At 45.5% G+C, this 14,505-nt stretch overlaps 1 protein-coding gene across 2 annotated transcripts in view; it reads left to right on the top strand.

Annotated features, from left to right (window-relative positions):
* dnai2b (dynein, axonemal, intermediate chain 2b) overlaps nt 1–14,505 on the top strand; it is an 86,034-nt gene that overhangs the window by 70,877 nt on the left and 652 nt on the right. For both annotated transcript variants that reach the window (XM_085963607.1, XM_085963606.1), the window contains exon 13: nt 3,511–3,732. In XM_085963607.1, coding sequence (XP_085819733.1) covers nt 3,511–3,732 — 222 coding nt within the window. The remainder of the gene's footprint in view (nt 1–3,510; nt 3,733–14,505) is intronic.

Genomic DNA, 14,505 nt, shown 5'->3' with positions numbered 1-14,505 from the left:
ATGAGTGAATGCATCTTCAAATGCCATATCCCACCAACTGCACCACTAGCCTCACACACTGCTCAATGCACCATACCCTCATCACTCACCTACCAACAATCTCTAGCAATCACGACTCATACTCGCAATCATAGCTTCAGCTCACCTTCACACACTTACCACTGCTGCAAGACTCACACCCGCATCTCACGCCTTGCATACAATGCCAGCTATTCAGTCATGGCAGGCACATCACCCAAACACTTTGTACCACACTCACTGACACACTTCCCTTTCTCTTGCAGGCAAAGGTTGCTCACAATTAGAAAGAGCTGCAACAAACATGCAGGGGGCAAGAATGTCTGCACAACCTATCCCCCATGGCGGAGACTGCGCTGGAGATTACTGGAGGGGCCGTAACTGAGGCCGTGGTGAGCGGCAAGGTTGAAAGCATTGTTGATAATGGCATGCTCATACCGAATCCTTGTTCTCACATCTCGCGTCCCCCTCCTCCTACAATCTCTTCTCACTTACAAGCTGCTGATGGTGTAAGCATGCACATCTTGCTTTACCCCCCATCCCCCTCACCACAACCTGACCCTTGCGCCTTTCTCCTTTCAGATACCCAAGAACTGCCACCAGCCCAGCCAGTCCCCAACCTTGTGGAGGGGCAGAGTGAAGGAGAAGAGGCACAGTCACTCATTCTGACACTCCCAGGCACCAGCTCAGAAAATGGCACTACGCGTACTTTAGAAGGGAGTATAGAGGTGGGATCTGCATGTGGTAAGTCACCGGGCACGAGTGGGCTGCTCCAGGCCAAGGAGAAAGGGTAGCTCGGGTGCCAGCTCCCCGGAGGGCGAGTTTGCACACAAGTTCTACTGCACAGGACTCAGATGATGACTTTGATGGGGCAGCCTTCAGAAGAAGGGTGATGGGCATGCACACACAAATGCTTGGTACAGTGGCAAGCCTGCCAGAGAGCCTCTTGTCAGTGTCAAGGAGCTTGGAAGAGTCTGGCTCCAACATTGCACCGGGCTTTGCGTGGAGCTTGGAACCCATGATTTTCAGGGTGGAAATGATGGGCAACTCCATTAGGACACTTGTGGACCCAATCATGATGCTGGGTGTGATGGGCGATGTCACAGCTTCCATTGCAGCTCAAGTGGAAGTGACCCAAAGTCCTAGTGCTGCAGTGGAAGCTCAGACTGCTCTCATGCAGTCTCAGCTTGCTGCCATGCAAGCTCAGACTGATGCCATCATGGCTGGCTTTACAAGTGTGGAAAGGGGCTTGCAGTGACTCTCAGCAGTCCAGCAATCTGTGCTCCAACAGATGCCAAGGAATGCTGAGACGCCGCCCCGGGGGAGTGGCAGTGGCTTCGTTCTCTCTCAGGATGACTGCATTCCTACTCCCACTCTGCCAGTGCCCTTGCTGCTGCCTGTCAGCCAGCCAGCCCAGACTGCTGCTGCCGCCCATGCTGAGGTGATGCAGTCTGCAGCCGGGCCTTCTAGACCCAGAGCTGCTCGAGGTCGTCCTGCCAGGCCATCTACAGTCTCCCCCACGGAAAATCAGCAGCCTTCCACCAGCTATGCTGCAGCCACTAGGGTAGCACTAGAGTAGGCAAAAGAACATGAAAAACAGACACTAAGGGAATGCACAGGGGTGATTATTTGACATTATTGTGTAGTTTTGCATTGCATTGCATTTGCATTGATTAATTTATAAATTATGTTTAGAATGTCCGTTTTGCTCTCATTTCAACTTTGTGCCCAAGAAGACGCTGTGATGTTCCGTGATGGAGGGATGGTATGGTGGGGAAGCGGTGAACAATGGCGAGCTGGGGTTTCATTGATGGGAACCGGATTCTGATGAGGTGCTCACTGATAGCCCATCCAGAACGGAGATCTGCTACCTGCTTCCTCCTCCTCCTCCTCTTCCTGAGGTGGTTGCGGAACCCGTGTTGGTAGGGGCTGCGCCCTCATGATGGCCAAGTTGTGGAGGATGCAGCAGACCACCACGAAATGGGACGCCCACTCTGGCGTGCAGTGGAGGGCTCCTCCCGAGCAGTCAAGGCAGCAGAACCGTTGCTTCAGAACCCCGATGGTCTGCTCGATGAGGTTCATCGTGGCAGCATGGCTCTCATTATACGAGTGCTGGTCACGGGTGGTGGGTTTGCGGAGGGGAGTCATCAGCCAGGTGTAGAGCAGATAGCCCTTGTCTCTGAGCAGCCAACCTCGGGTTTGACATGGTGGTTGGAAGATTGCTGGCACACCGGACTGGCGCAGGATGAAGACATCATGACTGCTGCCAGGATAGCAGGCATTCATCATCATGATGTGCTGGGCGTGGTCGCACACCAACTGCACATTAAGTGAGTCTTTGCAGTTGCGGTATCTCAGGATTGATATGCGGAGCCCGCAAAGGCACGTGTGTGCAGTCGATGGCACCCTGCAGCACGGGGAAGCCTGATATCCTGGTAATGCCACATATATGCTCATCCTGCTTCTTTCTGTTCCGAGAGGAGAAAATTAAGTCCCTTCTCCTGAAGTACAGAGCCTCTGTGACTTCCCGGATGCAATGATGGACGATGGGAGATGTTAGCTATGTATCCTGCTCCAGACTGGAAGGATCCAATGGCAAGAAAATTCAGGGCCACTGGCAGCATCTGTGCCCTGCTCTGACGCTGCAGGTTTGGTTGCAGAAGGTGGCAGAGTTCTGTGACCACCTCCTTGGTGAAGCAGAGCCTCCAAATACACTGCTCCTGATTTAAGTGTAGGTAGAAGTGCTCTCGGAAGACCCTAGGTGGGTAAGGAATGCTGCTTGAGAGCCTTCTTGCCCGTCCTCCTCCTCCTCCTCCTTCTGAGAGCAGCTTATCTTCCTCTTATACTCTGCCTCTACTCCATCTCCCTGTCATACTCCAGCATGAGGGGGACTGCAAGTAGAGCCCCCATGACTGGCAGCAAGGGGTCTGAGCAGAACCCTTGAAATCAGAAACAAGGCATTCTCCACTTTAACTAACTGTAGAAATCTCCAAACAGTTGCACAAACTTACACAGAGCCAGTAGAAATCAAAAAGCAAGTCACCTGCAAGTTGTTGCTGATCCCTATAAATAGCGCTGCTGAACGCATGTTCAGCTGTTCGTGATTTGGAGAGGGCGTTGAATAGAGCGGCGACGTCGAAAATGGCAGCTCGTGCGTCAAATCAACGTTGCACACTGATTGACGTCACGATCTGCCTCGTTACCATTTTTTCTAGCGAGCGCAGGCAATGGCCCCACTGTCGACCTGGCCAAAATGGTGGCTGCCATGCGGCCCACTGGAAATGTGCAGAAGCGAGGCGGCCGCCATTTTTTCTCCTAAACCAGCCGGCTCTGCTTTTCACAGCCAAAACCTTTTCATTGGAATCACCCAAATTTTACAAACAGATTTTTTGGTTTATAGTAGGTTACATGAAAGTCATGTAATTTAGTCCCTGGCCATGTTGGCCAGAAATTTCCACATACAAATATGACATTATTTTGTTCTATTTTTAGATGTTTGAGAGGGAGACAAAACGGGAGAAGATTCTGGAATCGCGCCAACGTGAGATGCGGGCAAAAGAGCGTGCTAAATCTGAACAAGAAAAAGTGGTGGATTCCAAAGTTGAAGATGAGGACACAATTGAATACAAAATTGCAGAAGCTGAGAGAGTGTTCTTTGAAACTATTGAACAAGAAAAAGACAGATTTGAGTTGGAGGAAAATGTAGATTACAGGGTAAATGGAAGGATAATGAGGGATTTTTTTTTAACTTTTGGAAATGATAGTGTTAATCTGTTAATTTTAACGACAAAAGCTTTCCATTTTCTGCTTGGTCCGTGCCTCCAGTACGATTTTATTCTGAGCATTAAAAAGCTGCCTAATCAGGGTCACCTCAAGAGGTGCTCCTTTTGCACCTCTTAAGTGGTTAAATAGCACTTAATTGCCAAGTAATAGACAGGCATTTAATTCAACTGTGGAGAGATAGAATTAGAGGAAATTAAGCCAAGCGGTGAATTTGTAATATCAGTTTGTTTAAACAGATTTTGGTGCATCTACATTTGAACATTCATCAACTCATGGAACAACACAGCTAGTTCTTCTCATCCCAAGCTTGGCTCTATAGGCTACACCTGTATCATGCATTACTGTTATCTACTTTAAACTCCCTGTTAAATCTGAAAGGAATTATTATATGGTGTCCTTGTTGATGATAGTGAAAAACTTTAAATTTCTGTCCAACTACAGTTATCAGAGTTAACTTTCTGCATTTGGTTAATGTGTGTGGCTACAGTTAGGCAGGAATCAAACTTGAGAAAGAGTTTCTATTTAAATAACACTGCGCAAGAGGAACCAAGCACTTTCCTATCAGTTGTTGCTCTGCATCATTTCTCCAATGTTGTAAGTAAAGTGGATAGTAAATAAAAAGTTAGGATTCATGGGCTCATCTCTGGTAGTAGGAATGTCGAGAGTGAAGACCCAGTAAGTCGATTACAAATTTCAGGTTTCAGTCAAACCTCACTGCTAAAACCTTGTTGGCACATTTTAAATTTGGTTTCCACCAATATATTGTAAACCCAGCCTCATATTCAGTTTGAGTTTTGCTAAATGTTAAAGGTTCAAACTAAATCACTGAATCTTAGATAGGTTTCTTATATCTGTGCCAATATCTCTACTGTAGGCCAATAGAGCACACAGTTAATATTGTACCCTGAAGCTATGTCCCATATTTGAGGTTCTGTCTAAGCTAGCAGATGGAGCAGAGTCAAAAATGCCATGGCCAAGCCCAACATATCTCCATATGCACCTTATGGATCAATATTTTTGGTAGCCATTAGAAAGTTGCTAGCCTGGACTATCCCATCCTCCCAGCTGGGGGCAGAAGTGTGGAGGAGGGATGTAGCAGTGGGTGACCTAAGAGGGAGAGAGAGAATCATAGAATGGTTACAGCACGGAAGAAGGCCATTCGGCCCGTCAAGCCCGTGCCGGCTCTCTGCAAGAGCACCTCAGCTAGTCCCACTCCCTGCCCTTTCCCCGTAGCCCTGCAAATGGTTTTTCTTTCAGGTACTTATCCAACTCTCTTTTGAAAGCCGTGATTGAGTCTGCCTCCACCACCCTTTCAGGCAGTGCATTCCAGATCCTAACCACTCGCTGAGTAAAAAAGTTTTTTCTTATGTCGCCTTTGGTTCTTTTGCCAATCACCTTAAATCTGTGTCCTCTGGTTCTCGACCCTTCTGCCAATGGGAACAGTTTCTCTCTATCTGATCTGTCCAGACCTCTCTTGATTTTGAACACCTCTATCAAATTGCCTCTCAATCTTCAATGCTCTAAGGAGAACAACCCCAGCTTCTCCAGTCCGTCCACGTAACTGAAGTCCCTCATCCCTGGAATCATTCTCTTAAATCTTTTCTGCACCCTCTCTAAGGCCTTCACATCCTTCCTAAAGTGCGGTGCCCAGAATTGGACACATTACAGGAAACTTTGGTTTATCCAGAGGTTGTATGTCCGGAAACCTCGATCTAACGGCAGAAATCAGCAGCCGTTTTGGTTAGGTTTTTTTTCTTCTCGCATTTTTTTTTTTTAACAGTCAGGCTCTGGAAAGCGTTTCTGTAGCTTAGCAACAGCGTCAGAGACACTTCCAAGGTACGGGCCAAGTGTTTACAAGCTGTTGCTAAGCAACAGTGTTTGTTGTCAGATACGGAGATGAAAACCTCCGTATCCTTCAACATTAGCGCTGGTCTATCCGGAAGTTTTGATAGATCGGCAGCAGCTCGGTCCCGTCGGTGCCGGATATCGCGAAGTTTCCTGTACTCCAGTTGAGGCTGAACCAGTGTTTTATACAGGTTCATCATAATTTCCATGCTTTTGTACTCTATACCTCTAATCATGAAGTCCCGGATCCCGTAAGCTTTTTTAACTGCTTTCTCAACCTGCCCTGCCACCCTCAACGATTTGTGCACATATGCCCCTAGGTCTCTCTGTTCATACACCCCCTTTAGGATTATACCATTTAGTTTATATTTCCTCTCCTCATTCTTCCTACTAAAATATATCACTTCACACTTTTCTGCGTTGAATTTCATCTGCCACATGTCCGCCCATTCCACCAGCCTGTCTGTGTCCTCTTGATGTCTATCACTATCCTCCTCACTGTTCACTATACTTCAAAGTTTTGTGTCATCTGCAAATTTTGAAATTGTGCCCTGTACACCCATATCCAAGTCATTAATATATATCAAGAAAAGCAGTGGTCCTAGTACCGACCCTTCCAGTCTGAAAATAACCGTTCACCACTACTCTCCTGTCACTTAGCCAATTTCGTATCCATGCTGCCGCTGTCCCTTTTATTACATGGGCTTCAACTTTGCTGGCAAGCCTATTATGTGGCACTTTGTCGAACGCCTTTTGGAAATCCATGTACACCACGTCAACTGCATTGTCCTCATTAACCCTCTCTGTTACCTCATCAAAAAACTCGATCAAGCTAGTTAAACATGATTTGCCTTTAACAAATCCTTGCTGGCTTTCCTTAATTAATCCACACTTGTCCAAGTGACTGTTAATTTTGTCCCTGATTATTGTTTCTAAAATTTTCCCCGCTACCAAGGTTAAACTGATCGGCCTATAGTTGCTGGGTTTATCTTTACACCCTTTTTTGAACAAGGGTGTAACACTTGCATTTCTCCAGTCTTCTGGCACCACCCCCGTTTCTAAGGAGGATTGGAAGATTATGGCCAGTACCTCTGCGATTTCTTCCTTCACTTCCCTCAGCATCCGAGGATGCATCCCATCCGGTCCTGGTGACTTATCTACTTTAACTACAGCCAGCCTTTCTAGTACCTCGTCTTTATTAATTCTTATCCCATCCAGTATCTCATCTACCACCTCCTTTACTATGACTATGGCAACATCTTCTCCCTTGGTGAAGACAGATGCAAAGTACCATTTAGTACCTCAGCCATATCCTCTGCCTCCATGCGTAGGTCTGCTTTTTGGTCCCTAATCGGCCCCACCCCTCCTTACTACCCGTTTACTATTTATATGCCTATAGAAGACTTTTGGATTACCTTTTATGTTAGCTGCCATTCTATTCTCGTGCCCTCTCTTTTGCCCCTTTTATTTTGTTTTTCACTTCGCCTCTGAACATTCTATATTTAGCCTGATTCTCAGAAGTATTCTCAACCTGACATCTGTTATATGTGCTCTTTTTCTGCTTCATCTTGCTCTCTATCTCTTTCATCATCCAGGGAGCTCTGACTTTAGTTGCCCTATCTTTCCCCCTAGTGGGAATGTACCTCAACTATACCCGAACTATTTTCTCTTTAAAGGCAGCCCATTGTTCCACTACAGTTTTGCCTGCCAATCTTTGATTCCAATTTACCCAGACCAGATCCGTTCTCATCGCACTGAAATTGGCCTTCCTCCAATTAAGTATTTTTACTCTGTATTGCTCCCTGTCCTTTATGATACTATGATTGTGTTAGTTATTTTATAGTATTGCAATGATATCAGCAATTTTAAATATGTTCATTACTGGTACCGTGGCCATACCAGTTTGCATGGTGACAACATGATTTACCAGTTACCTAATTTATCGTTCTGAAGATGTTAGGCCACAGCTAGAGTATTGCATACAGTTCTTGTCACCGCATTACAGGAAAGATGTGATTGCATGAGAGAGGGTTCAGAGGGGATTTCCGCAGATGTTGCCAGGACTGGAGAATTTTGGCTATGAGAAAAGATTAGATAGGCTGGGGTTGTTTTCTTTGGAACAGAGGAGGCTGAGGGGCGACTTGATTAAGGTGTATAGAATTATGGGGGGCCTAGATAGAGTGGATAGGAAGGACCCATTTCCCTTAGCAGAGAGGTCAATAACCAGGGGGCATAGATTTAAAGTAATTGGTAGAAGGATTAGAGGGGAGTTGAGGAGAAGTATTGGTGGGGGTCTGGAACTCACTACCTGAAAGGGTGGTAGAAGCAGAAACGCTCATCACATTTAAAAAGTACTTGGATATGCACTTGAAGTGCTGTAACCTACAAGGCTGTAGACCAAGAGCTGGAAAGTGGGATTAGGCTGGATAGCTGGTTTTTGGCCGGCACAGACACGATGGGTCAAATGGCCTCCTGTGCCGTAAATTTCAATGATTCTATGTAAATAAATATGCTTTTAATAAATTGTCGGTCCAACATACCATGGTTATTATATTCATGGAGGACTATTAGCCCCGTGGCAAAATATGGAAGAGGATCATTCAGCTGGTTATTATTGCTGGTTCATTGAGGACAAGACTCGACTACCACAGCAATAATTTGCATTTATATAGTGCCCTTAATATAAAAAAGCCGCAAGGCAGATAGGTGTAATGAAATAGGCAGAGAGCCAGGAAGGAAGAAATTAGATGGAGTGACTGAAGTCTAGATGGAGGAGATGAATTTTAAGGAGGTTTTTAAAGATGGACCCAGAGGTGGGAATTTTAACCCCCAAAAATGGGTGCGTTTGGGTCAGGTGGGATGTTAAAACTCTCAAACCCATTCCCAACCTGCCCACTTCCAGTTTTAACGGAGGGGGGGCTGGGTGATCAACCCGCTCCCAGGAGGCGATTTGGTCATTGAAATATTATAATGAAGCTGCATGCCTCAGATTTAATCTCCATTTTAAATTTCACCCGGGCCTCGGGGAAACCCAGCAGCTAAAGGGAGGCGAGGACTATTGGATCCAGCATTTAAGTGCCTTTCAAGTACCTTTCCACTTACCTGCTGGATCAGTTTACCTGCATCCCCCACCGAACCACGATCTCCCACCAACCCAACCCTTCCAATCTCCCCCCACCCCCCGACACTTCCAGCCTCACCTCTGTCCTCCCTCCCCTGCCGATGTGTCTCCGACTACCCCTCAATGTCTCCGCCCCCCCCCCCCCCCATTGATCCACAGCCTCCAACCCATGATCTCTCTCTCCCTCCCTTCTCTCCACTCCCCGGCTGCAACCTGGTGCTGCAGACCTTCACACCCGACAGCCAGCCAATCTAGTATACTATATTCGCTGCTCACGATGCGGTCTCCTCTACATTGGGGAGACCAAACGCAGATTGGGTGACCGCTTTGCGGAACACCTCCGTTCCGTCCGTAAGGGTGACCCCGAGCTTCCAGTCGCCTGTCATTTTAATTCACCGCTCCATTCCCACTCAGACCTCACCGTCCTTGGCCTCTTGTATTGTTCCACGGAAGCTCAACGTAAACTCGAGGAACAGCACCTCATCTTCCGATTAGGCACTTTGCAGCCTTCCAGACTCGATATCGAGTTCAACAATTTCAGATCATAACCTCGGCCCCTATTACTTTTTTACTTATAATTTTTTCCACCCCTTTGTTTTGGGTCCTCCTTTTCCCAACCCCCCTCCTTTCCTTTTGTTTCTCTCTCTCACCTGGCAGCTGTCTCTTACCCTGCCAGTACACTTCACACCTAATCTCAGCTGCCTTTTGTCTCCACGGGCCTATTACCATCTCGTCTGGCTTCGAATACCTTTTATTGTCTCTTTTACTTCTTTTGTTCGATCGCAGTCTTGCCTTCGATCTATTTTCTTTTCTTTCCAGTTTTGAAGAAGGGTTTCGACCCGAAACGTCAACTCCACGGATGTTGCCTGACCTGCTGAGTTTTTCCAGCATTTTCTGTTGTTATTTCGGATTTCCAGCATCTGCAGTATTTTGCTATCGCCTCTCAATCTGGCTGGCTGTGGCCAGGAAACAACAACAACTTCTTGTATTTATATAGCGCCTTTAACATAGTAAAACATCACAAGGCGCCTTCACAGGAGTGTTATAAGACAAAAATTTGACACCGAGCCACATAAGAAGAAATTAGGGCAGAACGGGGTAGGTTTTAAGGAGGAAAGAGAGGTTTAGGTAGGGAGTTCCAGAGCTTAGGGCCTCGGCAGCTGAAGGCACGGCCACCAATGGTTGAGCGATTTATAATCAGGGATGCTCGAGGGCAGAATTAGAGGAGTGCAGATATCTAGGGGGGTTATGGGACTGGAGGAAATTACAGAAATAGGGAGGGGCGAGGCCATGGAAGGATTTGAAAACAAGGATGAGAATTTTGAAATCGAGGCGTTGCTTAACTGGGAGCCAATGGAGGTCAGCAAGTACAGGGGTGATGGGTAAACGGGACTTGGTGCGAGTTAGGACACGGACAGCTGAGTTTTGGATGACCTCAAGTTTACGTAGGGTAGAACGTGGGAGGCCAGCCAGGAGTGCGTTGGAATAGTCAAGTCTAGAGGTAACAAAGGAGACAAAAAGTGTTAATCAAGCCCTGCCATTAAATTCGACGGGGTCTGAGGGAACCTGTTCTTTCGGGTTTTCCAACCACAATACAGCCCTCCCTGCTCCCTTCCCGCCTCCAGAGATTCAAATTTGGAGAGATTTACAAAAGGAAGTCTAAAGAGTAGGATTGAAGGCGCTGGTACCAGTGGTAGGTTAAAGGAGCATGCACAGAGGCTGGAGTATGAAGAACGGTAGAGGATATTGGATTGTATGGTATTGCAGAAACAGTATGGGCAAGGCCATAGAGGGATTTATAGATGAAGGCAAACATTTTGAATTGCTTGCACTGGGAAATAAAGAAAACTAAATAGGTTAATAAGAACGACACTGATGGGCGAGCAGGACTTGGTGATGGGCAAGATATATGGGGCAAGCAGGGCTTGGTGCTGGGCAGGATATGTGTGGCAGAGTTTTGGATAAATTAGGATTTGTGGAGGACGAGACATCAGCAAAGAGACCATTAGAGTAGTCGAGTCTGAAGGTGACAAAGGTATGTTAAAGGAATCAGTGGCAGAGGAGTTGAGGCAGGGGCAGAGACGGGCACTGTTGCTGAGGTGAAAGTGAGTGTTCTAGGTGATGGAGAGGATGTGAGATTTAAAGCCTAATTCTGGATCAAACAGGACAGCATAATGGTCTGATCTGGCCTAAGGGAATGGCCAGGAAGGTGGATGGAGTTTGTGGCAAGGGAACAAAGTTTGTACTGGGGGCCAAATATGATGGCTTTGATCTTCCTGATGTGAGCTGGTATTAATACAATCCAACATCTGATATTCCACACACATACAATCATTCAGGATTTAATGTTGGGCAAACAGTTTGGTGGCACAGAGGCACTTGAGAGGTCAAAATAATTCAAACAGGGCATAATCATTAACCATTTATGGTGGGTGAGGGGATAAGGAGATAGGTGCTTTTTTAAAAGAATGCTGGAGCAGTCTTGCAAACATCTATAACCGCAAACATCTGTAACTTAATACTGCTCCTTGTTCCAGATCACAAAAATGGTGGCAGGCTTTTTCAGTCTAATCTATTTAAAATGCCCAATGGAGCAGTGAGCTATTCCTGCATGTGTGGGATCATGTCTGAAAGTTGTTTACTGTGACAAGGCCAGGTAATAGTCATCTGAAGTGAAACTGCCTAAGCAAAAATTAATCCCTCCATCTCTTTACAGAAACATGGCTGCAGGGTGACAATGCCTGGGAATTAAACATACCAGGTTATTTAACGATCAGGAAGGACAGGCAGGAAGGAAGGGGAGGTGGGGTGGCTATGTTAATAAAGGAAGGAATCACTGTAATACAGAGAAATGATATTGGGTCAAAAGATCAGGATAATGAAACAGTTTGGGTGGAGATAAGGAATAATAAGGGGAAAAAAACACTAGTGGGCATAGTCTATAGGCCTCCGAACAGTTGCAACTCTGTTGGATGGAGTATCAATCAGGAAATAGTTGAGGCTTGTAATAAGGGAACATCTATAATTATGGGGGATTTTAACTATCATAATTGGACAAATCAAATTGGGCAGGGCTGCCTTGAGGATGAGTTCATTGAGTGTATTAGGGATGGGTTTCTTGAGCAGTATGTAACTGAACCGACCAGGGGGCAAGCAACCTTAGATCTGGTCCTGTGTAACGAGACAGGATTAATTAAAAATGTCCTAGTAAAGGATCCCCTTGGAATGAGTGACCATAACATGGTTGAATTCCATATTCAATTAGAGGGTGAGAAGGTTGGATCTCAAACAAGCGTGCTAAGCTTGAATAAAGGAGACTATGAAGGTATGAGAGCGGAATTGAGTAGAGTGGATTGGGAAAATAGATTAAAGGGTAAGACGATACATGATCAGGGTGTACATTTAAGGAGTTATTTTACAACTTCCAAAAAATATATATTCCACTGAGAAGAAAAGGGTGTAAAAGAAAAGACAGCCATCCGTGGCTAAGTAAAGAAATTAAGGATAGTATTCGACTAAACACAAGGGCATATAAGGTAGCCAAATCTAGTGGGAGGATAGAGGATTGGGAAAACTTTAAAAGACAGCAAAAAATAACAAAAAGATTGATTAAGGAAGGGAAGATAGATTATGAAAGTAAATTAGCAAAAAATATAAAAACAGATAGTAAGAGTTTTTATAGTTATATAAAAAGAAAAAGGGTGGCTAAAGTAAATGTTGGTCCCTTAGAGGATGAGACCGGGAAATTAATGGTGGGAAATATGGAGATGGCAAAAACACTGAATGAATATTTTGTATCGGTCTTTACAGTAGAGGACACTAAGAATATCCCAACACTGGACAAACAGGGGGCTAAAGGGGGGGAGGAGCTAAACACGATCAAAATCACTAAGGAAGTGGTACTCGGTAAAATAATGGGACTCAAGGCGGATAAATCACCTGGACCTGATGGCTTACATCCTAGGGTCTTGAGGGAAGTGGCGGTAGGGATTGTGGATGCATTAGTAATAATTTTTCAAAACCCCCTGGACTCAGCAAAGGTCCCAGCAGACTGGAAAACTGCTAATGTAACACCCTTATTTAAAAAGGGCAGTAGACAGAAGGCTGGAAACTATAGACCGGTTAGCCTAACATCTGTGGTAGGTAAAATTTTGGAGTCCATTATTAAGGAGACAGTAACAGGACATTTGGATAATCATAATTTAATAGGACAAAGTCAGCATGGTTTTATGAAGGGGAAGTCATGTTTGACAAATTTGCTGGAGTTCTTTGAGGAAGTAACATATAGGGTGGATAAAGGGGAACCAGTGGACGTAGTGTATTTAGACTTCCAAAAGGCATTTGACAAGGTGCCACACAAAAGATTATTGCTTAAGATAAAAAATCACGGGATTGGGGGTAATATTCTGGCATGGATAGAGGATTGGCTATCTAACAGAAGGCAGAGAGTTGGGATAAATGGTTCATTCTCAGACTAGCAATCAGTAACTAGTGGTGTTCCGCAGGGGTCAGTGCTGGGTCCCCAACTCTTTACAATCTATATTAACGATTTGGAGGAGGGGACCGAGTGTAACATATCAAAGTTTGCAGATGATACTAAGATGGGAGGGAAAGTAGTGAGTGAGGAGGACATAAAAAACCTGCAAGGGGACATAGACAGGCTAAGTAAGTGGGCAGAGATTTGGCAGATGGAATACAATACTGGAAAGTGTGAGGTTATGCACTTTGGCAGGAAAAATCGTAGAGCAAGTTATTATCTTAATGGCAAGAAACTGGAAAGTACTGAAGTACAAAGGGATCTGGGGGTCCTGGTGCACATTAAGAAGGCCAATGGAATGTTGGCTTTCATTGCTAGGGGGATAGAATATAAAAATAGGGAGGTATTGCTTCAGTTATACAAGGTATTGGTGAGACCGCACCTGGAATACTGCATACAGTTTTGGTGTCCATACTTAAGAAAAGACATACTTGCTCTCGAGTCAGTACAAAGAAGGTTCACTCGGTTAATCCTGGGGATGAGGGGATGGACATATGAGGAGAGGTTGAGTAGATTGGGACTCTACTCATTGGAGTTCAGAAGAATGAGAGGCGATCTTATTGAAACATATAAGATTGTGAAGGGGTTGGATCGGGTGGATGCAGGGAGGATGTTCCCGATGATGGGTGAAACTAGAACTAGGGGGCATAGTCTTAGAATAAGGGGCTGCTCTTTCAAAACTGAGATGAGGAGAAACTACTTCACTCAGAGGGTGGTAGGTCCATGGAATATGCTGCCCCAAAAAGCTGTAGAAGCTACATCATTACATAAATTTAAAACAGAAATAGACAGTTTCCTAGAAGTAAAGGGAATTAAGGGTTACGGGGAGCGGGCAGGAATTTGGACATGAGTCTAGGTTTGGATCGGACATGGCCCTGTGGGTAGCGGAGCGGGCCCAGGGGCCGTGTAGCCTGATCCTGCTCCTATTTCGTGTGTCTAATTCTGTTAGATTCAGGAGATGGTTCTGTGATAGTAGATTGGCGGTTAGGATCAGATCAGCCATGATCTTATTGAATGGCGGAGCAGGCTCGAGGGGCCGATTGGCCTACTCCTGCTCCTATTTCTTATGTTCTTATGTTCTTTATACTTCCGCACCAAATAATTAGTATTTTAAATATACTTGTTGCAGAAGCCTTAGAATTAGATTAGACTGATGGTGCACAGGAAAAGCTGCAAAGTATATTTGTTTTTAAATCAAATT

The sequence above is a fragment of the Somniosus microcephalus genome, chromosome 21 (assembly GCF_052327205.1).
Source record: "Somniosus microcephalus isolate GS21.2 chromosome 21, FLI_Smic_1.0, whole genome shotgun sequence".
NCBI classification, from domain to species: domain Eukaryota; kingdom Metazoa; phylum Chordata; class Chondrichthyes; order Squaliformes; family Somniosidae; genus Somniosus; species Somniosus microcephalus.
The sequence above is the reverse complement of the archived record's forward strand: the minus strand, read 5'-3'. Positions and strand labels throughout refer to the sequence as shown.